The following is a 26,035-nucleotide window of genomic DNA, read 5'->3' as shown; positions in this document are numbered from 1 at the left end:
TTTGTCCAAAAGGAACTATTGCCCAGATAGAGGCGCCTCTAAGGTTACTGAGTGTGACCCATCAAAATGGGCTTTCATTTCCATGTATGTGTACTTGCTAGTTATTTAATTTAATTTATTTTTTTATTATATGATTACATAATATAGCGTTAATTAACATCTATTATTAACGTTAACATTTTATTTATTTTACTGTAATTATTATTTACTATTTTTTAATTTAATTTTATTTATTTTTATACAGCAGGTTCTTATTATCTATTTTATACAGTGTATTGCTAGTTATTTTAAATACCCAGTTATTTTAAATGTTTCTCCTCTTGAAGTCCAGATAGCATGATTTTCTTATAGCTAGTTATAACAGTATTAATTCTTGAAGAAAAGAGAGGAGAAATAAGGGGAAATATTTGTAAACAAAGTAATTTAAATATTTGAGAAGTCATGAAAGAGAATACCAGCTGAAGCAGTCAGATCCTTGAGTGAATATTTGGCGTTCAAACAAGGAATCCAATGTTTCCACTTGTGTTTTTCTTGAGACTATTAAATACCCGGGTTATGTTTGTTTCAGGCTTGTGTTTAATCACTTTACATGGGACTAGACTATAATCTGTTGGTAATGAAAATGGCTGAATTTTTTTGATCTGAAAAGAACCACTAGGGAAAAACATCACTTATTTTAAAAGTAGAGATCAAAGGCATCAATTTGTAGAAAATGTCCTTTGGGAAAAACATATAGACATCTGCTTCTAAAGCATGATAGAAGTATTTGGTGAAGTCTGACATTTAATATGTGAGTATAAGTTGTACCATCCAACAGAGAACTTTTCAACACAATTGTGGAGTTTTGAAGAACTGAGTGTCACATATTAAGATTTGATCAGTTTTTGTCTCTGCTCAGACCAACGGTGAATGCTGCCATGCATCAGGGTAATCGGGAGAAACAAAATTTACTGTTTTTAAGCAGGAAAATTATGCTCGGCAGGGCATGTACTTGATTGTTTTTATAGTAGTGGACAGCATTTGACCCTTGCCATCCACCCACTCTCTGCCCGGCTCCCTTAGGGACCAATACACAGCCCTTAGCAGCAGTTCAGGGACAGTCTGTGGTGCAGAGCCAGGTGAGAAGCAGAGTAACTGGTCCAGGGAGCTCAGTGTCACAACCCTACTGTCCTTAGTTCAGCCGGACGGCCAAAAAGTAGAGTCTCATTCCCTGGAGTGCTAAGGAGGACGTTAAGCAGCTCCCTGATGACTGCTAAGATCAGAAGAGAGGCAGAATTTAGCAGATCTGTTGTTGTGATGGGATGGAGTCTTATTCCATTTGGAGAAGGAAAGAAAGCAGATAAACTCTCTATTCAACTTGAAAGTGCGGTGAGGTTTGGTCTGTCTGCCTTGCTTATGTGGGTGCCTCATACTCATTGCCAGTCACTTTGTACATGGGGAGAACTGACTGGGTGGACGTCTTTGTTCCGAGTCTTCTTTTTATGAAGCAATTTTCCCAGATTTAACCAATCGAGAATTGTTTTTTACATGTAGCAGCAATCACTCTGAGAGGAGAGAGCCAAATTGCTGTGGGGGATGCTGTGCCCCAGAGATGCATTTGGGAGGATTTCCTTCTCCTGAAGCCACAGGGTCAACATAAAGCTCCTATAAAATGTTTTAAATAAAGGAGAAATTGAAGCGGAAGATTTCATTCTGGCACTTCATATCTGGTTTTTGCTTTCCTCCCACTGAGAAGCTCACCAAGCTAGCAACCTGGAGGATGTATTTAGTTTGAGGGTAATGAAGCTTTATTATGAATTTTTTTACTCACCTGCATTATAATTATAAAGAAACCGCTACCTGCCGGTGGCCTTTATGGATAAGCCTATGATGCACTAGTAGCTAAGCTATTGTTGAACATGGCACTTAAAAATGTTTTATTGTGGAGCTTCCCTGGTGGCACAGTGGTTAAGAATCCACCTGCCAGTGCAGGGAACACGGGTTCAAGCTCTGGTCTGGGAACATCCCACGTGCTGCGGAGCAGCTACGCCCGTGCACCACAGCTACTGAGCCTGCGCTCTAGAGCCCGCGAGCCACAACCACTGAGCCCGCGAGCCACAACTACTGCAACCTGCATGCCTAGAGCCCGTGCTGCGCAACAAAGAGAAGGCACCACAGTGAGAAGCCCACACACTGCAACGAAGAGTAGCCCCCGCTCGCCGCAACTAGAGAAAGCTCGCGCGCAGCAACAAAGACCCAAAACAACCAGAAATAAATAAATAAATAAATAAATTTTTTAAAGTTTTATTGTGTGTATATGTGATTGTTTTATAAAAAGGGGACTACGATCATGACATTTTTCTCATTTGACTCTTGAGGAAGTCGATTTTGTATCCTAATTCAATAGGTGTCAAGCCATTGTTCTGAATGCTGATGGTTTTACCTGGGTATGTAGTTGTCCTTGGGGATGGAAGTCATTTACAGCACGAATATTCTCTGTTGAAATCCTCCTAAGCTGTAACATTTTGGGGAGGATTCTTCCTGAAGAGCATGGGAGTGGGCTCATTGACCTTATGTGAGCATCTCCCTTCTTCTCCCCCAGCATTTGCCCTGGCTGTCCTTCTCCTGTGCAGGTAAATACCTAACACACGTGGCATGTTCTTTATTTTTGAAGAACTTAAACCTTTTATTTTTAGATAATTGTAGCTTCATTTGCAGTTTTAAGAAATAATAGAGATCTTGTGTACCCTTCACCAGTTTCCCCCAGTGGTAACATCTTGCAAAACTGTAGGACAGTATCACAATCAGGGTGTTAACAATGATATAGTCACGGTATGGAACAGTCCCAGCACCCCAAGGATCCTTCATGTTGCCCTTTATAACTGTACTAAACTACTCCCCTATATCCATCTCCTACCCCTGGCAACCAATAATCTGTTCTCCATTTCTGTAATTTCGTCATTTTAAGAACATTATATAAATGAAATCATATAGGATGTGACCTTTAGGGACTGGCTTATTTCAGTTACCATTGTTCACTGGTGATTCCTCCAAGTTGTTGGGTTTATCAGTACTTTGTTCCTTTTCATTGCAGAGTAGTGCTCCATGGTGTGGATGCCCCTCAGTTTGTTTAACCATTCACCAGTTGAAGGACATCCAAGTTGTTTCTAGTTTTGGGCTATTGTGAATAAAGCTGTTATTAACAATCATGCACAGGTTTTTGTGTGAACATAAGTTTTCATTTCTTTGAGATAAGTGATAGAAAGAGTACAATTACTGGGTCATATGGTAGTTGCATGCAGATTTAAGAAACTGCCACGTTGTTTTCCAGAATGGTCGCACCGTTTTATATTCCTTTCAGCAATGTATGAGGGATCCAGTTTTTCTGTATCCTCACCAGCATTTGGTATTGTCATTAGTTTTTATTTTAGCCATTCAGATAGGTGTATAGTGATGTTTCACTGTGGTTTTAATTGGTTGTTCTCCAGTGGCTAAAGATATGGAACATTTTTCCATGTGCTTATTTGCTGTCTGTATGTCCTCTTCAGCAAAATGTCTGCTCATGCTTTATGTCTGTTTTCTAATTGTCTTGGAAATTTTACTGTGGAATTTTGGGAGTTCCAGTTATTTGTCAGATATGTGTTTTGCAAATATTTTCTCCCAGTCTATAGCTTGGCTTATTATCCACTTAACAAGGTCTTTCACAGAGCAAATATTTTTCAATTTTGATGAGGTCCAGTGTACTCGTCTTTACCTTTATGGTTTATGATTTTTGGTGTCAGTTCTAAGAACTCATTGCTTAGCCTTAGATTCAGAAGATTTTTTCCAGTTTTTTTCCTAAAAGGTTTATAGTTTTATGTTTTACATTTGAGTTCATGATCCAGTTTGTTTTTGTACAAGGTATAAAGTTTAGGTCAATGTTCTTTTCTTTTTTTCGTCTATGGATGTCCAGTTGCTCAGCACCATTTGTTGAAAGGCTATCTTTGCTCCATTGAATTTATTGCTCTTTTGTCAAACATCACTTGAACATTTATCTCTGAGATATAATATTATCACAGTAAATCTATTTCTGTGTTCTCAGTTCTGTTCTGCTGATCTATGTGGCTATCCTTCTGCCAATATCACGTTGTCTTGGTTACTCTAACTATGCAGTGGGCCTTAATATTGGGTAGAGTGACTCCTTCCATTTTATTCTTCTTTGTCAGGATTGATTTAGTTATTATAGGACCTGTGCCCGTCCATATAAATTTCAGAACAAGCTTGTCTATATCTATAAAACACTTGCTGAGATTTAGATGGAAATTACATTAAACCTATAGATCAATCTGGGAAATATTGACATCTTTACTATGTTTAGTCTTTTCATCCATGAACACTTCCTATCTCTCCATTTATTTAAATCTTCTTTGATTTCTTTTATCAGAATGTTGTAAATTTCCATGTACAGATTCCATCCATGTTTTAAGTTTATACTTAAATGTTTCATTTTTTTGGAGTGATTGTAAATGGTATTTAGTTTTTCATTTTGGTTTCCACATGTTCATTGTTAGCTTACAGAAATGCAGTTGACTTTCGTATGTTGATATTGTATCCTGCAACCTTGCTGAACACATTTATTACTTCTAGGTGTTTTTTGTAGATTTCTGAGGATTTTCTACATAAACAGTTATTTCATCTGCAAACAGGGGCAGTTTTATTACTTCCTTTGACATTTTTGCACCTTTTATTTTCTTGCCTTATTGCAGCATCTAGAACTTCACATATTATGCTGAATAAGAGGGGTGAAAGCAGGTATCCTTTCCTTGCTTCTGATCTTAGAGAGAAAGCAGTCCTTCACAACTGCTAGCTATAGATTTTTCAGTAAATGCTCTTTTATCAAGTTAATGAAATTTCACTATATTTGGCATATACATTTTGAGATGCAATTTTATATCTTTTAAAATAAAGCATAGGGCACACAGTTGTTGTATGTTAGATGTTGTGTCCAGGCCGGGGCATACTGAGGAGAATGAGCCATGGTCTTTCCTTGCTTTTGAGGGTCTCGTGGCCCAGAGTTTCCTCCCAGATCCTCTCAGTATATGTAGTTCCCTCTAACAATTGTCCCCTTATATTTGTACTCGACAGTCAGATTCAAATCCTGGTAAAGAGTAAGCCATCTGCAATTCTTGGGTCAATCCCTTACCCTTTTTGAGTTTGAGTTATCCATCAGTTAAGTGGTATGCTCCTTTGGGAGTAAGTGAGGATCAAATGGGATTTAGGAAACCACATTATTTAAATCAGACGTAATGATTACCTCTCTAGAGCATGGCTTCTTTTCTTTCCTCCCTCCCTGCATCCCACCCACAATCATCTGTTGACAATCTACTGTGTGTTTGCGAAGATGCCCCGGTGGACCCATTCAAGGATGCATTTGACATACAGGGAGGCCACTACCTATTGCTCAAGGTAGATGGAACTGCGGCGCAAGGATTCTGAGGGGATCAGGAAAGGGCTTGGAGGCAGGCCTCATTTGGCCTGATTGAAATTTGCCATCATCAACAGGTACCTCCTGCAGAGCTAAGCCAGCAGGAGAATTCGAAGTAAAAGAAGCCTCCTTTTTTTTTCATTTTTCCTCCTTGGAATTGCCTCAGCTTATCCTTACACCACAAGAAAGAAGGTCTGTTTGAAAGCATTGCCCTGATTTGTTGAATGGGAATGAATAAACCTTGCTAATAGAAGTGGTCAAGTGGCATGGACAAATGGTTCTGATTTTGCAGGGCCTGCCACCTCATTTTGAGTGCTGCAGAATCAAAACAATAATAACAATAATAAAATTAGAAAATGCTAAACAAGCACAAAACAAGCAAGCAAGCCACCATTACTGGACTTGAAAATGCATAGGAACTTTATTAGGGAACAAGTTGAAATGAATGAAGCAACATTCAAGCACATTGCGGGGCCGGGTGGAGGTGGCAGGAATGGCTGTTGACAGCTGTGGAGTCACTAACACTCAGGCACTCCCTGGTGAACCCGGATTATAATCAGCATAAATCTAAGTGACTGTCGGGGCAAAGAAACCATGCTACAAAGTGTGGCCTGTCTTAAGGTTATTTTGGCTGACAGTAGTTGCCACCATAGCTGCCACCAGAGGGCCCCACCCTGCTCTGGATTTCTGCTTTATTACTATCCTTCGGAGGCCATGGTCTACCAGCAACTAATTTTTCCGTGGGAGCAGAAGTACTTTCTCTGCAGACCTTCCTTTGTTGCAACTGTAAAAAAAACTTTTTTGAATTTTATTGAAGTATAGTTGATTTACAATGTTATGCTAATTTCTGCTGTACTGCAAAGTGACTCAGTTATACATATATATATATTCTTTTCCATATTCTTTTCCATTATGGTTTATCACAGGATATTGAATATAGTTCCCTGTGCTGTACAGTAGGACCTTGTTGTTTATCCATCCTATATGTAATAGTTTGCATCTGCTAATCCCAAACTCCCAATACTTCCCTCTCCCACCTCCCCTCCCCCTTAGCAACCACAAGTTTGTTTTCTATGTCTGTGAGTCTGTTTCTGTTTCATAGCTATGGTTGCAATTTTTAAAACTTACTCTCTTTTTACATTAGTGATTCATATTTGCATCAACAAGTACAAAGAAGAATATAATACATTACCTGAAATCTCTAAGCTTAGAAACAAACCTGTTATGCATATTTTGATGCCTTTCCTTCTAGTCTTTTTTTCTATGAATATTCATTTAGAAACCTACATAGAGTTGGGATTGTATTGTATTTATCATTTACTAACCTGCTTTTCTCAGTTAGGATTTCATGAACATCTTTCTTTTCCATTAAATCTTTCTATTTAGTATTTAATGTCTGACCAACATCTCAACAATTGGATGCCTGCAATTTACTATCCACTTTCTTTGCAACACTTACACACACATACACACACACACACACACACACACACACACACACACACACACACACACACACACACACACACACACACACACCGTAATTTATTTAACTAATTTCTTTGAAAGGTGAGGGTACATATGTGTATGTTTGTATATGTTTGTACTTGTGTTTATGTTTGTGTGTATATCTATACATATAATATGTATATACACACATGCATAATTTTTCTGATTTTTATAAACAACACTGATGAATATGTTTATTATATCCTTGGAATAAATTTCTCTGGACACATCCCTTATTATATCCTTAGAATAAATTCCTAAAGTGAAATCACTGGGTCAAATGCTAATTCATAAGATACACTGAATGTAAAGGAATTTAAAAAGTTTTTCTCATATGTTCAAAAAAGAAACACTTTCCACAAAAATTGAAATAATTTCTAAACATCACCGTTGGACAATAAAAGTTGTAAAATTTTGATGCTCTGGCTCTTTCCAATACAGTAGCCACTAGACATATGGATATTGAAATTTTAATTTTAATTAATTAAGATTATATAACATTAAAAATTCAGTTCCTCAGTGGTGCCGGTCATATTTCCAGTGCTCTGTAGCCACATGTAGCAGTGGCATGTATATTGGAAAGTACATATTAGGACCTTGTCATCATTGCAGGAAGTTTTATGGGACAATGCTGCTCTGATATCTTCATGAGTTCCTTTATAATTGTGTTTGGAATTTAGCATATTTTGTGGGTGATTAATTTGGTTTGTTATAAATAGATTTCTGAGTAAAAAATTTCGCCGTTCCATTGAAGGTGAAAAGTGTTGTCTTTCTGAAAATGTAAGAAAATGGAAATTCAGCACTTTCTCTTGCTTACTCATCCTCTCATAGGCTGAAAAGTAAGAACTAGTGTTCAAACTAACATCACTGTTGATGATTACAGATTACTGTGCACTTTCTGTGTGCCAAGCATGTAACTATTGTAAGTCAGGTATTCTTCATAAGGACTCTGGGAGGTGCAGCTGTTATCCACATTTTACAGAGAAAGAAACTGACGTACATAGAGCTCAAGTACCTTTTTCACGGTCAGCATGTGGCTGGATCTTGTTTGGGACCTAAGCCCTCTGGCTTCAGAGTCCACACAGTTAGCCACTCTCTGTACTGCTTCTCAAGAATGTGAGACTCTGTTAGGGAAAAAAACCAGCTCTTTGCTGTGCTGCAGAACTGTGCACACGTAAAGTAAAAATGCCTCCCAGTTGCTCAGTAAGTATCTACACCAGACATACACAGAAGTGTATATTCACAGCCTGTTTCTCAGGGAGGTTCCACTGAGCCAAATCCGATCTGGAATGAAGAGTGCTCAAGGGCCTTCTGGAGAAACTGTTACTCATCTGTACTCCAGCACGGAATCTGTTCAGTCAGAATGTATGTATTTTACACATTTCTTCTCCATCCATCCTTGATTGTGATGTGAAATTTTGTCAGTAAGCCTTGGGGGAGTAGGGGGAAAAGGGGGAGTTTAAATTGTAGTCAGAATCGAAGAGCTCAAGCCCAAACACCCTCACTTGATGTGGGTATTTGTTTGCAGCTGAAGGATCAGAGGTGACACTTTTAAGCAAAGCTCCCAGAAGTTTAACTTCAGTGAGGAAAAAACAAATCCCAAACACAATCTTAAGGGTAGCCAGGTCCAGGCAGAAAGCAATCTGGGGATTTTCAGTTTCAACCTTTTCCAAAAGGTGTCACTCTAAGGCAGCAGTGGGGAGGTGGGAGGGAGGTGGAGATAGAAATGTCAGATAAGAGTAATTGGAAAAATAAGATTAGTAGTCCTTGTTTTAACAGATCCTTCGGCCCACAGCATCACTGTCTAAGAAGTTGTTGCTGTTGAGGAGGGAGGGTTTCAGCGTTTATCTTTACCTTCTGATCTTAGTGTGACCTCCTCTGTGCCCAGAGCAGAGCTGGGCCAAGTCCCAGCTATTCCCACAGGACCAATTCACATTCCAGTTTCGCTGTAACCTGGGATACGGGGATTTCCTTGGCTCTGTGTTCTGGTGCAGACTGAAAACTACCATCCTCTTGCACTCAGGATGTAGCGAAGACAGAAAACTAGGATGGATGGTTAAGGGGAAAGGCAGAAGAGCCTGTGTATTTTTTAGCATATGGTTTTAAAAGCTGTTTTAAAATTCCACATCATTAACACAAAATAGATACTAACTCAATACTGACATATAATTTAAGAAACAAACTGTTTCATCAAAATATTTGAAGATCAGCTCTTGCCAAGTGAGCCTCTTGAAAAGCACTGGATGTTGCCACGTGTCAGGAAGAAACACACAGAACAGGGAGTGGGGCTCTTGGCAGATAACTGAGAGAGAAGCTGGTTTTCAGATATTTAGTTAAACAACACAAATGTATGTGTAAGTTTAAGTCGACACATGTTAATGATTTAAGGTCTTAAACGGGTTTTTTATTTTATTGTTTTAAAGCTCCACTATTCACTTTAAAAGTTTTGAGAGTTTCTCCAGAGCTGGGTGTAAGCATTAGACTCTAGAAATTCGTTTGATAGCTTCATTTTTCTTAAAGTGTACAGAGTTAAGAATTATTCAAATACATTTGAATAGTCCTTGTACCTTAACTATTTTATAAGAGAATTTTTATAATCTGCCACATAGGATGACTAATAAAATCAGAAACGACACACACTTAGGGGTTTTTGTTTAGTTTAATTGGTGAGACCAAGTAGTCATCTAGCTTGAAGAAACCTTTAATTACTATGTTCTAGATATGTAACACCAAACCAATATATATTTTAAAATGTAATCTTAGGGCTTCCCTGGTGGCACAGTGGTTGAGAGTCCGCCTGCCGATGCAGCGGACACCGGTTCGTGCCCCGGTTGGGGAGGATCCCGCATGTCGCGGAGAGGCTGGGCCCCTGAGCCATGGCCGCTGGGCCTGCGCGTCTGGAGCCTGCGCTCCGCAACGGGAGAGGCCACAACAGTGAGAGGCCCACGTACCTCAAAAAAAAAAAAAAAAAAAAAATGTAATCTTAGTTTTCTAGATATAGGATCAGAATTCCAGTCTTACCATATTTGGGGACCTTTTAGGAAATTCTTTTAAGTGGAACATGTTAAGTATTATAGAAGATTTCTGAGGTTGCTGTGAATCTCTTTTCATCAAGGATGGCCTTTTAGGAATAAGACAGCCTTTCTAAAACTTTTTTACCCCCAGGAAATATTATTGTCGGGTGAATTATCAATAGATATGCTTCCAAAATAAGCAAGTGCTGTGTTGAATAGAGACACGTGGGTTGCTTTCCTGCTGGACTTCTCAGAAGTGTTTATTGGCTCATAATCATTGTGATGCTTCCAGTAGCAATTCCCTAATGAACAGAACCACATGGCCCCCAGCCTGGGCCCCCCAGCACGTGTTGTTTCCCTCCTCTTCAGCGGGCCGCTCCCACTTACCTGCCTTAGGGAGGTGGCCGTGAGGCCTCGGGCAAGACTGGCTTTGGTTTAACTCTTGCTCATCACTCAGTCCTTTCCTTTAACGGGTTTTTTTTTTTTTTTTTTAATCACTATTGTAATTAAAATGTTGTTTGATTCAAGCTTGCCTGCCAAACCAGACAGCTTCTGAGGATGAGCCTGTTGCTTGTGTCTAGCAGAATGCCTGGCACGTAGGAGACGCCCAGTGAGACGAAGTGGTGGAATGATGAAAGGACTGCACGTCTCCCAGGTCCCAGGCAAAAAGCGAGTAGAATGCAGAGCAGGATTAAAAGCTGCTTGCTTCGACCCCAGCTCAAGGCCTGGGACATTTTTATTGTGCCGCCTAGAAACTCACGGGTTCCTGGGTGCTCTTGGTGGCTGATGGGGTGGCACTGAGCATAGGGGTTCCATCCATTCAGGGGCTGAGTAACTGAGCCCTCTTGTCCCCATAGCAAAGAGAAGGTGCTTGAGGCAAACAGAGAGCAAGAACTTGAAGGGCATTTGGTGAGGATGGCAAGGGGACCACTGATGGATGGGGTAGGAAAGTATCAAGTTCAGACTTACAGTTCATCCATCATTGCACTAAGTGGCTCAAAGGAAGGTGTTTCAGAATCACATCTTTGCATTCCCCTTCCTCTCATTCCTCAGGTATTTATTGAGTGTGGACACTGGTTCTGTGTCGGGGCTGAAGGGCCTTCCACAAAGAGAGCGGAGATGTGGTCCTTGCCCTCTGGGGATTACAATCCAGTTGTAGCAACTAAGCACACACATGAAATAGTCATGCAGAAATGTGAAGTGGTGTTTAATTAGGTGGGAGAAAGTCAGGTGCAGACGGTAAGAACTGAAGGCACTTGGGTTGGGTGAAAATCATGTGGCCAGGAACCCATACTAGGGACAGTGGTAACTGTCACACACTGGACACTTCCAGGGTTTCTAGCAGAGAGGGTTGGATGCTTTATGGGTATTATCTCCCTTTATACTCATGCCAATCCTGTGTGGTAGCTTCTGTCTCCTCCCTATTTTATAGAGGAGGACCTTCAGGCTAAGAGAAAGGTCAGCAAATGTCCAGGGTTCCCAGATAAGTTTGCACTTTGGCATCACTTTGGGATCATCTACATCTTTAATTAAATACTGATGCCTGACTCCTACCCTCAAACACTTTAATTTAGTTGGTAGGAGTGTTACCATGGCATCAGGATTTTAAAAATCTTTCTAAAGGATTCAAAGGTGAAACAGAGTTTAGGAAGCATTGGGTTAATATTGTCCTAAGGTCACAGAGATCCTGTTGGTGGAGCCAAAACTTGATCCAGGTCTGCCTGTTTTCAGAGCTCCAGATTTAATCACTGTAAAAGGAGGCCAGGGCCCTGTGGCAGAGCCTTAAAGGAGAGGCAATTTCAGTAATTGGAGGGGTTGGTACAGGGCAGTCCAGGGGTGTGTGTACATGTGTGTGTGTGGTTGACGGTAGGTGACACCAAGCACAAAATCTTGAATTCAATAATAAGCAAACATAAAATGGGTTGAGTACTTCCTGGCACTTTATTAACAAGATCTGACACTTCTGTGGCACCAAGTACTTGGCATTGTTCTTAGGGCATCACACACGTGAACCCATTGAATCTTCACAAAACCCCTTTGAGCTACGTTCCCACATCACAAGGAAGAAACCTGGGCTCAGAAAACTTTTATAACTCACTCAGAAGGACACAGATAGTGGTAGGCTAGCTCCTAAGTTCTGTTTGTAACCACTATGCTGTGCTTATCTCTTATGTTAAGAATGTACTAAGTGTTTTCATATTTGCCAGTCCCTGCACTAAGAGCTTTACTTTGATTGCTTCATTTAATACTTGCAGTAATGCTTATGAGACATACCATTGTTATAGATGAGGAAACTCAGACACTTTCTCAAGGCTCTATAATTAAAAAGTGGTAAAGCAGGTATAATTAGTACAGTCTGCTTTCATAATCCATGATTTTAACCATTCTCAGTATTTCAAAATACTTAAAATTTTAAAAATTCAAATTAAATCTTAAGTGGAATGCTATCTATAAAACAAAGTAGAACAACTCCCTTTGAATGTGAGATAGTGGACAGAGGTCTCTGCTCATTCACACTCCTCCTCCCCCTCCACTATCTGTCTATCAGCCCCCAGATGCCTTTTTGGAACCCCTGGTGCACTAGGGTACACAGTCTGAAGACAACTACTTTGGGTATCTCAGGAGCCCCTTGAGATACTGGAACCAGACCAGTTGATATTTTTGACAAAATATTGATGGTTTAGGAATATTTTCCTGACAGTAGGGAGATGAGTTGTAACAGTAAATCCTATTAGACGTCTTTGAATCCCAAATCCACAGGGCCCAGTTCAAAGTCACATTGAGACACACAGTCAAAACAGCTGAAAAAAATCAAAAGGGAAGTCTGGCCTTCAATCTGTATCTTTGGAAAACATTGAAGGGACCCCAGGAATAACTCCTAGCAACTTTTTTCCCCTTCCCTTTTTCTCTTCCTTCTCAATTATCTTATTCTGCCCTTAAAACAAAACAAAACCTCTGTGTCCCCAATCTCCAGGCTCGTTATTCCTCTTTCTCTTCTCACTTGTATCTCCTTCCTTTTTATTATATAAATCACTGTAGCCTGCCCTTAAAAGTATTATACTTTTGCACTCAGTTTTACAGGTTCACTCTGCTACCCATTTCCTAAAATCCAGGCACAGAACTGGCTGAGAGATAACTTTGGTAGGGGAGAAGCTGATCAGGCAAAGCCATGTCCTTATTTAGGGTAGGGGTAGAGACGAAGGCTAGGAATACACACAAACACACCCACTTATTTTCAATCCTATCAGAAATGTGGGAAGGGAAGGGATCCAAGCTTGAAGCATCAAAAATCATGGTAGAAAGGGATGATGGGTCCGAGAAGTATTCCTAAAACAGAGCTACAAGACTTGATGATGAATAGAAAATAAAAGAGGGAAGAGACAAATGTGGTTCTGAGATCTTAAACATGAGTGACTGAGAAAAGGTCAGGGCTACCAGTGTGTTAGGGAGTGGCAGGTTGGGAGGGCTGGGATGGCTGGTAGGGATTTGGTTTTAGTTATGTGTGCATGGATCATTGTGAGTTTAAAGTGATATTATGACATCCAAACAGAAGTAATCAATGGTTGGTTCAGTATATGTGAAAGATGTTAAGTGAATAAAAGGAGACAAAGGTTGGAAAAGTATCAGAGTTGAGAGCTGTGGAGACAAATCTCAATCCTCCTTCTGAGGAGCCACATGGATGAGGAAAATGTCTCTGGGACAGAGTCATAAGGGGAAAGGTCTCGTTATGGACCGCAGGAAGGTGAAGAATTGGCAAAAGAAACAGGGGAGATAGATTACTAATTTAGGAGAGCTTCGGAGAGCCCAAGGGAAGGATTGGCTTCGAGGAAAATGGGGAATGGATACAGCCCCACTCACCCATTAAACCATGTTTCAGAGAGACTATTTAATGAGAAGGAGAACTTTCTAATGATACATTTATTTAAAACTATTTAGAAAATTATATATAGCATCTCAATTATACATACACACAAATAGAGAAAGAGAGATGGGGAAATTAAAACAAACTGTTTAGAGTGTTTATCTCCATGTGGTGGGATTTTGGGTGATCTTAGCTAAAAAGAATGTCATTTAACCTAAATAAAAAGAAACATTTAAAAATTTCATAACTGTATCTTTTAGATTCTGTACGAGTGTACCTTATTATAAGAAAAAGTGTTATTTTATTGATATCAGAATAAATGATGTATAGGTTACATCATCTCACTTACTATCCATAAACATCTAATAGAATAAGCAACATAATTTCCTGTTTCCAGATAAAGAAACTGAAGCTGAAAGAGATGAAGGAACTTGTGTCAGTCATACAGTGAGTGATGGAGACATGCTTCAAATCTGGTAGTTTTTAAGGCATAAGTTTCATATACATAGCCAGCTAAAATGTTACTTCAAATGAGGGGAAGAAGTTGGGGAACTGTTTAGCTGTGCAGACTACACATTAAGAAAAGACATATGGCAAGAAGGAAGGTACCAGTGGCCTGCAAAGGTAGAGTCTCCATGGGATAGCAAGAATAAGAAGCACTTCCTCTTGATGAGAGGGGACTGGTGGGGGGGGGGGAGATGGAGGCAGGTGTTATAGAGCACTTGATAAGAAGTGTGACAGTTCATCAGTCCAGACAGCCCAAGTCAAGCTGGGGGGTAATGGCCCCTTATCTCTTGGTGTAGTACAACAACGGTGCATACCTTGCTTATGTGATGTGGGTTGGCCTTGGGCTTCATGGTGGTCCCTCAGGGACTCAGGCTGAAGGGGACATCATCTGAAACATGCTTCTATGCTCATCATGGCAGGGAAAACGGAAGGTTGGGGTTGACTGCTAGTACTTAAATGCTTCTACCTGGAAATGACAATGATTTTCTTGGCCAAACCCTCACCCAACTTAAAGGGAGAGGGAAGTGTTGTCCTACCATGTGCCTGGAAAGGGGGGAACTAGAATATTGTGAACCACCCTGATGGCCACCATAGCGGGGGAAACATTTCTTGCTTTCTAATGCTCCTGTTTTGGTAGTAAAGGAAACAGTTCGCAGAACTCTAGAACATCTAACACAGGAGGTACCATGGGCATCATCTGGGAAACTGAGACGCCAAGAATCAAGTGCTTATTTGCACAAAGTTACAGGTAGAAACAGTGGCTGTGCAAAGACTAGAACAGTGTATCTGAGGCCAGTGCCCCAGGTGGTCCAGTGTGCAGTCCTCAGTGGTCAGGTGAATTAGGAGTGAAAGGCTTGGCCTGGGAAGCTATTTTGAGATTCTGCTTCCACGGTGTTGAAAATAGCAGTCTCACCTCAAACTAAGAACTATTGACATTGGAAGCCAAAAGCATCTCCATCAGTCAAAGAAAGTCTGCATTACATCTCTCAGGTGTCCAGGTTTTCTCCATGTGATTATTGCTGAAATGACCAGGGAAGCCTGCAAGTCATTACTCTAAGGTGTAATTGTTAAAGTTGGGTTAATATAAAACTAGTTAGTGCCTGCCCTAAGGAGTCAGGTGGCAGGTGAACTAAGAACTTGGAAACCCAGCTGAGTAGCATACTGTGTCTGTAGATTGCAAGCAGGTCAGTTCAATTAATGAGAAAGAGATTCAGCAGGTGAGAATCCTCAACACTCTCCCTCTTCTCTGAGATAAATAGTACATTTGGGATAAAGAACAATTTATGAAAGGAAACGGGGTCGTGAGGACAAAGGCCATCCCATATGGAGAGTCAGGCAGACTTTGTCTGAGTTGGCACACTTGGAATGACCATAATACTAATATATACTTTTTAAACACTGCTATTGAGTATATCAACAGTAGGGGAAAAAAGAAGACAAAATAAAAGAAGAAGAAAACCCACCTCTGCTTCAGCCTCATCAAGTATTGCTTCTAGTTATATTTATGATATTCTGTGAACTTATATGAGAAACTAAAAAGTTTAATTGCTTTTTAATTTTTAAATTTTGTATATTTCTGAAGTTAAAGAATAATGCTATTTATCCTACAATTAAACATGTGTAATTCTGTGACTTTCATAGGTTATCGTTTATGTTCCTTGCTTTTTAAACTGGTTTTGGTTTGGGCTTTTATTTACATTACATGGCCATCAAGTTTCCTCCTTCTATCAGGGCAAAATGGAGGGTTTCCTGAATCTTAAAATCCTGTAATTTACCTTGGATGTGAACTATAATGCTTATTCTGAATACATTCCATGTAAAACTGCAGAAATTGTGTAGAAAGTCTTTATGAATTGGAACTTAACATATCATTGACAAGTTTTGAAGGGCGTTCTGTTGACTTTGGTGATAGATGATCCCATTCTGCCAAGTTCAGCTGGAAGGGGTGACCCAAACATCAACCCTGGAACCTAGAAACTTCCTGAAACCATGGTTTTAAATCAGCAGGGTGGATGCAGCATGCATCTGTGCAAGAGATGGCATTTCACCAGCTTGCTCCACGGAAGTCTCTGGAACAAAACCATAAACATCAGCCCTCATTGTTGTGTGTTGGCTTTTAAAAGCCTCCAGTGGTTTGGGGAGGATAAGGCCTTGCCTTGGGGGCTCCCTGGTCCAATTTTTTGGGACCTGGCTGAAAACCCTGGATATTTGATAGTCTGGCTTATTTCTATGGTGTATTAGCACCCTATAAAAGTTACATGTCATTTATTTCAAGTTTAGAACCCTCTCAAACTTCAGGGGCAAACCAAACTTGAACCTTTTGTGGCTGGAATTCTGTTTACCTTTGGCCAAACCTTGCTTCCTGAATGTGAAACAGGGAGGTGAGGTGAGAGGGAGGCCCCTGAGGCCCTTTGGACACCAAATCGCTTTTGCCAAACAAGGCTTTGATAGGTTAAAACATGAATGAATTTGAAATACTTCCTGTCAGAATACTCTGGGGCCTACACACAGAAGTATATTGTGCCGGGCAAAATGCGTTTTGAGTGTTGCCTTCAGCCAACTGAAGTGAGGCAGTATCTGAGATTTTTGCCAAACAGGTTGAAGTTGGGTCAAGCCACTCTCCCTCCACTTCTAATAAATATATTAAATAGTTTCTATAAAAGTTAGTGGATAATCCAATTGAATGAGGACCTTGAGAAATTTGGACACTTCTTGTGTTTGAAATATTTATTTTTAACTAGTGACAAAGAAAGAGTGGATGCCAAGATACCATGCCCAGTTCAAGGATGGCTTTGATTCCTCTGTGTCTATTGTCAGAACATAGTCTAGCATGAAGTGCCTTGTGCTTGAATGGAGGAGAAATAACACACTGAGTTCCATGTGCTTTACAGATAGAGGAACTGATGAATGCACTGGAGAAGACCAGACAGGAACTGGACGCCACCAAGGCTCGCCTTGCCTCCACGCAGCAGTCTCTGGCTGAAAAAGAAGCACACTTGGCCAACCTCCGGATAGAGAGGAGAAAACAGCTGGAGGAGATCCTGGAGATGAAGTGAGTACCCATTGTTGCTTTCCTACTCTCTCTTGTCTGACTTCTCTGTAGGGATGAGAAAGGGAAGACTAGAGAAGAGGAAGAAAGCTTGGAGAAATAATAATTTAGCTAACACTTGACTAGTTATTTCCATGACTATGCTTCTTATTTTTTTGAATTATAGCTTCCACGTCCCAGTTTGCACATGTCTCACATCTGTTATTAAAAAAAAAAAAAATCCAACATGAGGTTTCGTGCCTCTGTGTTTTGTGGACGGCACTAATAGATCTGCCGAAAAGGTCTGAGTTGGCCAAGGGACAGAGGCCTTGTTAAGCACAATGGTAATTTAAGTCCTGCTCAGAGTTAAGTGGAAACTTTTCTGAGGAGGTATTTCCTAATTGCGACTATAACTTTGCTAATTATATTCTTCTCACTTGTGTACAATGCCTGGCTTGTGTTGGTGTTCATAGAGTCTCAAGGTTGGCACCTCTTTGTTTAGAAAGCAGGACTCTGATTTGCTGGGCCGACAAAAACAGGCTTGGAAATCCCCCTGCCCCCCTGTCTCCTTGGGTAGGTAAGGGCTGAGGGGAGACTGGAATAAATGTCTTTGATTTAATCAATAAGGTACAGCTGGTTGTCCGGCAGTGGTCATTCCTGTAGGCCTGTGACACACCTGTCTTCACCTAGCTTTTATTTCCTTCTTACAGTGAAACAATATCACCATGGAAAATCATAGTAAAGGTAATTACTCAAAGATTTTAGAGGTAATCAATTGCTGTGGATCTGTTTCTGAAAAAATAGGCAAGAAGCAGCATCTCCTTCTGTAAGTTTTAAAATGAAATAATCACTAAAATATAATTTAAATCCAACCTCCTTCCACAGTAAGGGGAAATGTACAGAATTATGGCATCTTAAGCCTGTAACATAGACTTTGAAATTGGTGGCTAGGTATGGAAGAATAACCTTATCCTGACCCTGCAAGTCTTACACATGGTTAACATTAAACCCAGGAAGCTTAGATCATGGAAAATATGGAATGAAATATTTTGAAGGATTTAATAACGAGGACAAAACTTTGATTCCTCGTCAACTACCTCAGTTTCTCCAAGACCAAAGAATAAGTAGTTTTATTTCCACTTATAAACTCTCATTTTTCCTAATAAAAGATGATATAATAAAAACAGATATTATTATCCTCAGTTTAGAGGTGAGGGAACTGAGACTCAGCGAGATTTCAAGTAACTTGCTTAAGGACATCTGGCCAGGATTAAAACCAAAATCTAATCAGGCTCCCTTTCTACTACCTCATTTTCTCATGGAGCTTATGTCACCTCCACCAAGTCCAGAACTTTTGTCTGTTTGAGTCACTTCAGTAATTATGCTGCCTAGAACAGTGCTCAGTAATTGTTTGTTGAAGCAATGAATAGATTGAATGCTGGAGATTGGATTTTATGTACTTAGGAAGAAAAGTATTTCAAGCATTTGTGACATTATCGATGTGATCAATAATTTATTAATAATACCAGTACATTGATTCCATCAGCCTTTATTCTTTCTCTTTCACTTATCCGGCTTCTGCCTCCTTGTGTGTTGTTATGTGTCAAGTTCAGCCTCGTTTCTCTCGTTGTTCTGCAGCTGTTCCCAAGTTAACTCTACAGCTCCTGGAGTGATTTATTATGCCATTATAAGGAAACTTTCATTATTTCCTGTTTATAAAAAGAGCATATACTTTCAATGTTTTGAGAGAACAAGTAATGGTGAAGCATGCTGGTTTGGGAGTCATCAGAGCTGGGTTGAAATCCTGTTGCTTCCACTTGGTGGCTGTGTCACTCGGGGGAAAATGACCTTAACAACGCTGACCCTCCAGTTTCCAACTATGATGACTTTCGTGGGGTGGTTGTGAGGAGAGGCACTCAGAGCAGGGCTTGGCACACAGAAAATGATATATGTGTGTAAATGGCGCTATCAGCCAATGAAAATATGTCATTTGTTTAATATACTTTGTGAAGAGTATCATTTATCTAAAATTTGGGTTTATTTTTCTAAAACGTATAAACTTTTTCCGTATGTTTTCCTACTTAATTTCATGATTTCAGATAGCACCTCACTAAGACCTCTTTTGGTGAATTGCCACATTATTGCCCAAGTGCTTATTAATCTGCTGCCACTGCAAAATAAATACAAAATTCCTATTAATTCCTTTGGTAAAAGTAACAAAGCCCTGCTTCATTAAGCCCAATATGGACCTCATTCACTATTTAACTGGCCTAGAAGCCCCACTTACCAGTGGGCTTCTTCCCAGGAGTATGGGGACACAGGTGCAGGGCAGTTACATTGACTGAGAACCCCAATTAGCTTTATCAGCCCCTTCAGCTGTTCAAGTCAACCAAATGGTTTGGTCAATCTTGATTTTTAAGCTGAGTTGACATATTGGTTACTTGGCATTAACCAAATCAGTGTAAGTTAGTGGGAGCAGTCAGCTGGATGTATCACTGTATCTGCTGTCACTCTGTGCCAGGCGCTGTTGGTTTTCATTCAACTGACAGGCATTGTGCAAGCAGCTTTAGGCAAGTCTACCCAGTTTCCCAACCCTGGTAGCAAGGGAGAGGCTCTGTGGTGTTAGAGGAAAGAGGAACGGGGCCTTGAGTCAAGAGAAAGAAGATGTGGTCTTATAACTGAACCATAACGTTAAAGGAGATCACTCTCTGGTTGCCTCAGTTTTTTCTTTGGTAACATGGAGGTAATAATACTTGCCCTGCCTACTCTATAGAATTGTTATAGGGACAGGATTTTTTTTTTTTAAATACTGAACTGAAATTATGTAAACCAGCATATGTAAAAGTGCTTTGAAACATAAAAGGGGATTTTGAAATAAGTGGTGGTGTCTGTTAAATTCGTTGCAAAATTAAATGGCACGGAGTTTTAGGATTGGAAAGCAGCTGGGTCCAACCTTCCAGCCTACGTAAGCCAGACTCCTGTCCACATAATGACTAATAAGGAAATCACCAGGCCCTGGTGAAGACCACTTCCTTTGGAAGTCACGGGCTCATAAGGTGGTGGTTCATGTTCCACGGCTCATGCAGGTAGCTCATTTGTCCTTAGATGGAACTGAAGTGGCTTTCCATGGAATCGTCCCACTTGTCTTGGTTTTTGTTTCAGAGCTACATAGATTTCACCTGAGCCCCATCCACAGGACAGCCAGCCTTTTAGATATTTGTTTGGGTAAAAGTGTGCATTTTAGGAAAAAAAAAAAAAGAAAGAAACAGAGAAGCAAAACTTAAAAACAAAACCACCTCGATCCTACCATGCAGAGGTGGATACTGGTAGCATTTTGGTATATACCTTTACAAATGCTCTCTATTTTTTAACAAAATTAGATTGTACTTCCATATTTTATAAATCCTGCATTTGAGGAATGAAAGGATGAATTAGTTCAAAAATTTATAAATATTTCTTGAGCACCGACTATGTGGTAGGTACTGTTCTAGGTGGAAAAACAAAAATGTCTGCCCTTATCAAGCTTGCATTTTAGTAAAATGAGTGAAGGAAATGAATGAACAAATAAATAAGTAAATAAATGAATAGGTAGATGAATAAAGTAGCTTCTTGTGGAACCAAAGGAGTTTGGAATCCCACTTAGAAATCTGCTTCCATAGGTAAGGACCGTCATGGTTATTTGGAGTAAAAAGGGACATGCCCTGTCACTCCCTATAGTCTGAGAAGCCTTTTAGGAACTGAGCCCAAAGGGAGCCTTTGACTCTGTCTTGCGTAGCATTCTTCCCCCCCAATATGCCCTTTTCCAGTTTGATCTTCATTGCTTTGTATTCTAACTGCCAGTCATTATTCCCACACCGGAAGGAACTAACAGTTCCCAACCATACATTTTCATACGAGAACATAATATTCTCCTTCCCTTGTGTATAAGATTATGCTTTTACTTAAAAAAAATCTAAAACCTCTTACTAAAACATTTCATAATGGTTCATCTTTGTTACACTTGCTTCTACTTAAAGGGTTTTATCAAAATAATATTAAGAACATCATTCTATATGTTTGGTTTTATTAATGCCGGTTAATGAGCTTACATTCCAGTAACCAAAGCTCAATTATTTAATTTGTGGCAGGTGAATTTGATATCTGTAGCTAAAAGGAATTGAAGGCCATGAGATACTGTACTTAAAATCTGTCTGTGTGCATTTGCTCAGACGATTTAAACTAGCATAGTAATTTAACAGGCAGACAGGCAGGCTAACTGATATGTTCCATTTAGTATTAAACACTGAATGAATAAGGGTTTTGAGAGCTGGTTAAAAGTTACGTAATTTGAAGTGCATGTTTTAGACTTTTTGAGGTGATTTCTCATACTTATGTAAAGATTTTAAGGGGACCTCTGTACTTTATCTCATCTGATGACATTGTGATATCCATCTTAATTTACTGGGTATTGTTGCATTTTAGACATCTTCTCTAGATAGCCTCAGAAGCCTTTGTATACACTGGGCTATTTTAGGAAGTTTACAGTGAGGTAAGACCCTGGCTTATTCCAAGGCATTATCCTGTTGGCCTCTTTGATCTAGGATCTCTTTTGAGAGAGCCACTCATTAGGTAAGTACCCTTCAAAGGAGAAGCATGGTGCAGAAAATGATAAAATCAATTTATTCTTTACTTCATGCCAACATGAGAAAAGACAAATCACATTTCTTTAGGAAGGAATCCTAAGTGCCTGGTAATTTGGACAGGATAAATGGAGCCTGGGAGAGGAGTTTTGAGGGCAACTGTTACTTAAAATTGATAAACTCAGTTGCAAGAGATGTTATGGAGATTGAATGAAATTATGCATTTACGAGAAAGTGATTCATAAGCTGTAGAAGTCATATATGTATAATGTGTGACATATTAATATGTTAGGTAAACTGACTGTAATTAGCATACACTGATCCCATCTTCAAGTTCCAATTGACCTCATGCTTTCAACAGTTTTTTATAGGGAGGCGGCTACAGTGCGATTCCTTCTCTAATCAATGAATGGTTTGTTTAGAAAAACCTTGGCATGCACAATTTAGACTGTATATTAAATACTATGTTAATGTGTCCTAGAATGTCCCAGTCTGTCTGTCCTTATTTACCTCCTGCTAAATTCTAAAAGTAAATTGAGTCAGCGAAAACACTAGTGAAGCTTGTCTCAGCTTTCTAAGTTACCTGCAGTGATTGAGGACGGGTGGCGGAGAGAAGAACTGCTTATTAAACAGCAGTTGTGGTCTGAGCGGCAGGCAGTCACGTGATGGACAGTAGCTGACCACTCAAAATTTCTGTTTCTCTCTTGTAACGCTGAAGTTGGTGGCTTAGGGCCTTTAGTGGAAGAGAAAAGCCTTGCTGTACATAAAGTGGGTAAGCAAAACTTAACTACAAAGAAAATAACTTTAGAATAGTGGAATGGTCTAACTAGCTTCAATGCGAGGAACAGAAAACCCCACATTCCAGAAGCTCATACAAGTGGCTGCATAGTCACCAGGGACCCACACTCCTTCTGCCTTGAAGCTTTGCTATTCTCTGTACATGAGAGGTGTCCATCTCATGATACAAAGTTTTTGCCTCAGCTCCAACCGTTCCATCCACATTCCAGCAAGCAGACAGGAGAAAGGAGAAGGGAGAATCTCCTTGCCCTTTAAGTTGCACATACCATCCACGAACATCTGAGTCATTTAACAGTTTACTCGATAAATAGCTGTTGAGCATTCATTGCTTGCAAGGACTGTTCTACACCTTAGGCACCGATCTAAGCCAGTGTTCTAAGTGAACAGAAATTGTTTGTCACATGGTCACACTTAGATGCAAGAAGGCAGGAAATGCAGACTGTAGCTGGGTGGCTCTATGTCCAGCTAACACTTAGGGAACCCAAGGAAGGAAAGGGGTGGTGGGGTATTGGGGGCAACTAGCAGTCTTTGCTGAAATAAACAAAGTATGGAAAGAAAGTGACAACTGGTATGTTACCTCACTGAGCATTTAAAAATAACTTTGCGACTATACTTTTAGAGATAGTATTCCTAACAGATATATACTTGTATGCACGCATGTCCAGTATATATCTGAGTTCATTTCTGGGTACCAGTGTTGGTAAACTATGGGAGAGTCATGTGGTGAGTGAACAGGTTTGGAAATAGCTGAAAAATCTCATCATGGTTGGGATAGCTGATGGGTGAGGAGTGTTAGTCTAGAGAAGACCAAGAGGCAGATTCTCCCTTCAGCTATTAAAGGGGTGAAATGAGAGAAAAGAAATGGACTTGATTTAGGCTGCCTCAGATGATTGTGCTAGAGCACAATCGTCCTTTAAGGGGAGGAAGGCCTTCCTTCGGTGCTTTGTACCAGTCAGAATTCTGTAGCCTTTTGAGGTTGTTCCTGAGGTATGTCAGCAAATCCTGGGTGGAGGGGGATATCCCCTGCTCTGGGTGCTATAGCGAGAATTCCCATCCCCAGGAAGGGGACAGAGGGATGATCTCCACAATTCCTTTCAATGTGGAATTCTACCAGTAAATCTGCTAAATAAGTGATCTGGAACATGAATAATATTTAGGAGATGCTGGAATCTTCTTTGTTTCTTCTCTTAAGGAACTCTATTTGAATGTAGGAACTTTTGCCAAAAGCCAAAAATGACTGCTTGGTTTAAGACGCTGTCCTCTCTGATAGGACCACAACCGAATTTTCCTGTACTTTTGTACATTGCATTTATTTTTCATAAAACTCTTCAGATGTGAAATATGTGAGCCAAGCAAAGATGTGTCTCACAAACTATTACAGAGAAAGAATCAGTGGTTAAATTTCATGTCAGATAGAATCAAGAACCCTTGACTCTCCCTGCCCTAAGGATTGTACTCTCTTTGATTAAAGTGTCTTCAGAGAATTAAACTAGCCCAGGCATATGTACTATTTACTGCATGCAGACTTTGGCCAATGGGATTAATATTACCGGTGAACAACTCTTAGGTGCTTATTACATGTCAGGCAGGGGCTGAGTATGTCACCTCCTGTGAGATGGGGAGTATTATTACCTCCACTGTGTAGATGCAGAAACTGAGGCTCAGACGCCTGGAACTCAAAGTCTTTTTGGCACTACATTCTATGATTTTAACCACTGACAAATTGCATCACACTGTCTCCTAGTGAAAAACTCAGGATGTTGTTGTAAGAATTTTAAGTCTTGTAACGGTGGGACCAGTTTTGGTTAAATAGAAGGCAGTTGGCAAACAGGTGCTTCTTCCAACTCACATTGGGGAAGCAGGACAGCAGGCTGGGGTGATGATGGGGGGGAAGGGGCAGGAAGAGAGCTAGTTGGAGGAGGCCTTTGAACTCAGCTTCCTTATCTTAAAACAAAGCAAGGGGAGACACTGTCTTCTGGCCAAAAACATGCACTGCATATATGTTTAATAGTGAAAACTGTCAGTCAAATGGGTCCCTTGGCCTGGTGGTTTTTAATGGAAATACAAACATTTTCTGAGCTAGAGTGTATAATCTTTCAGCTTAAATAATCATAATCAGCAGTTAAATAATCTAAATGCTTATGAATTGTAGAGTCTAAATTATTCCAAGCACCATACCTCATGTTATCTCCATCTTCACAGCAGCAGCTCCATGGGGGCTGGGGAAGATCAACCATTAAAAACAGGGAAGAGAAACGTACAGGCCTTCCAACCTCCTAAAGTACGGCAAGTCAAAGGGGGCAGTTGTGGTCCTTCTTTCAATCCAAGAGCAGGTTCCTTTGGATCTCTCTGGTCCTCAGTCTGTCCAACTCTAAATTATAAATTAAGGGTATGAAATTGGCCAGTGCTCCAGCCAGCCCTATAAATTGATGCCCCTTTTACTTTCTACCTTTGTCCCTCCTTTCCATTTGTCCTTTTTTTCATCACAGCCCACTAGGTAGTTAGGTCTTTTCCTAGGAAGCACTTCTTGCAATGGTCATTTAGAGAAAAAAAGGATAGAAGAAAAATGAGGACCGTACGTGGGAGAATGTATTCCAGAGAAGGGGCATCAATGGGAAATAGACTGTGGCCCAGATGCCAGCTGTCTGCCAGAACTGCAAAGGGCAGGACTCAGGGAAAATCCCAACTTGTAGGGCTTCTCTGCCTCCCTGTAGTATCTTCTTTGTGAAGGTAAAATATACTGTAGCTGTTAATCAGGGGAAGCCTCAGCCCTGAGGATGTAGACGGGAAACATCAAGATCTGCAGCCTCAGTGACAGAGGGCATCATAACAAAAGGCTCCAAGTCACTGAAGACTTACAGGACAAGGCACAGCATGGAGGTGGGGAGGGCTTTGGATGTTCTTGGTCCCTGGAAAGTACTTAATAAAAGTTAGATAAAGGAATGAATGAATGCTGATGAAAATTTGACTCTTGCTAGCTGCCTCTTCCTCCTTTTGCCGATCTTATCCACCCCTGCCTTCTCTTCCACCCAATCTCCTCTTTCTTCTTTTTTCTCTCTTCCTCCTTTCCTTTCCTTTTCCTTATGTTCTCTCTCCTCTTCTTCCTTTTTCCTCTCCCTTTCCTACCCCTGTCCTGGTGCCCTATAAAGTGAGAGGGGTCAAAATATTTTCTTTATTTTCTCAACATAATGGTTGTCTTGCTAGATTCTCATTTTGACTGTTGGGCAGGAGGCAGACCGAGCCCCTGGGAAGAAG

General features: G+C 40.3%; 1 protein-coding gene across 1 annotated transcript in view; it reads left to right on the top strand.

Moving 5' to 3' along the window:
• ERC2 (ELKS/RAB6-interacting/CAST family member 2) overlaps positions 1-26,035 on the top strand; it is a 759,104-nt gene that overhangs the window by 528,816 nt on the left and 204,253 nt on the right. Inside the window, exon 12 of the mRNA XM_027121473.1 lies at positions 17,227-17,387. Coding sequence (XP_026977274.1) covers positions 17,227-17,387 — 161 coding nt within the window. The remainder of the gene's footprint in view (positions 1-17,226; positions 17,388-26,035) is intronic.

Source organism: Aethalodelphis obliquidens, unplaced genomic scaffold (genome assembly GCF_003676395.1).
Source record: "Aethalodelphis obliquidens isolate GAN/ISIS:26980383/991018 unplaced genomic scaffold, ASM367639v1 scaffold22, whole genome shotgun sequence".
Classification (NCBI taxonomy): domain Eukaryota; kingdom Metazoa; phylum Chordata; class Mammalia; order Artiodactyla; family Delphinidae; genus Aethalodelphis; species Aethalodelphis obliquidens.
This window is presented reverse-complemented; position numbering and strand designations above follow the sequence as displayed.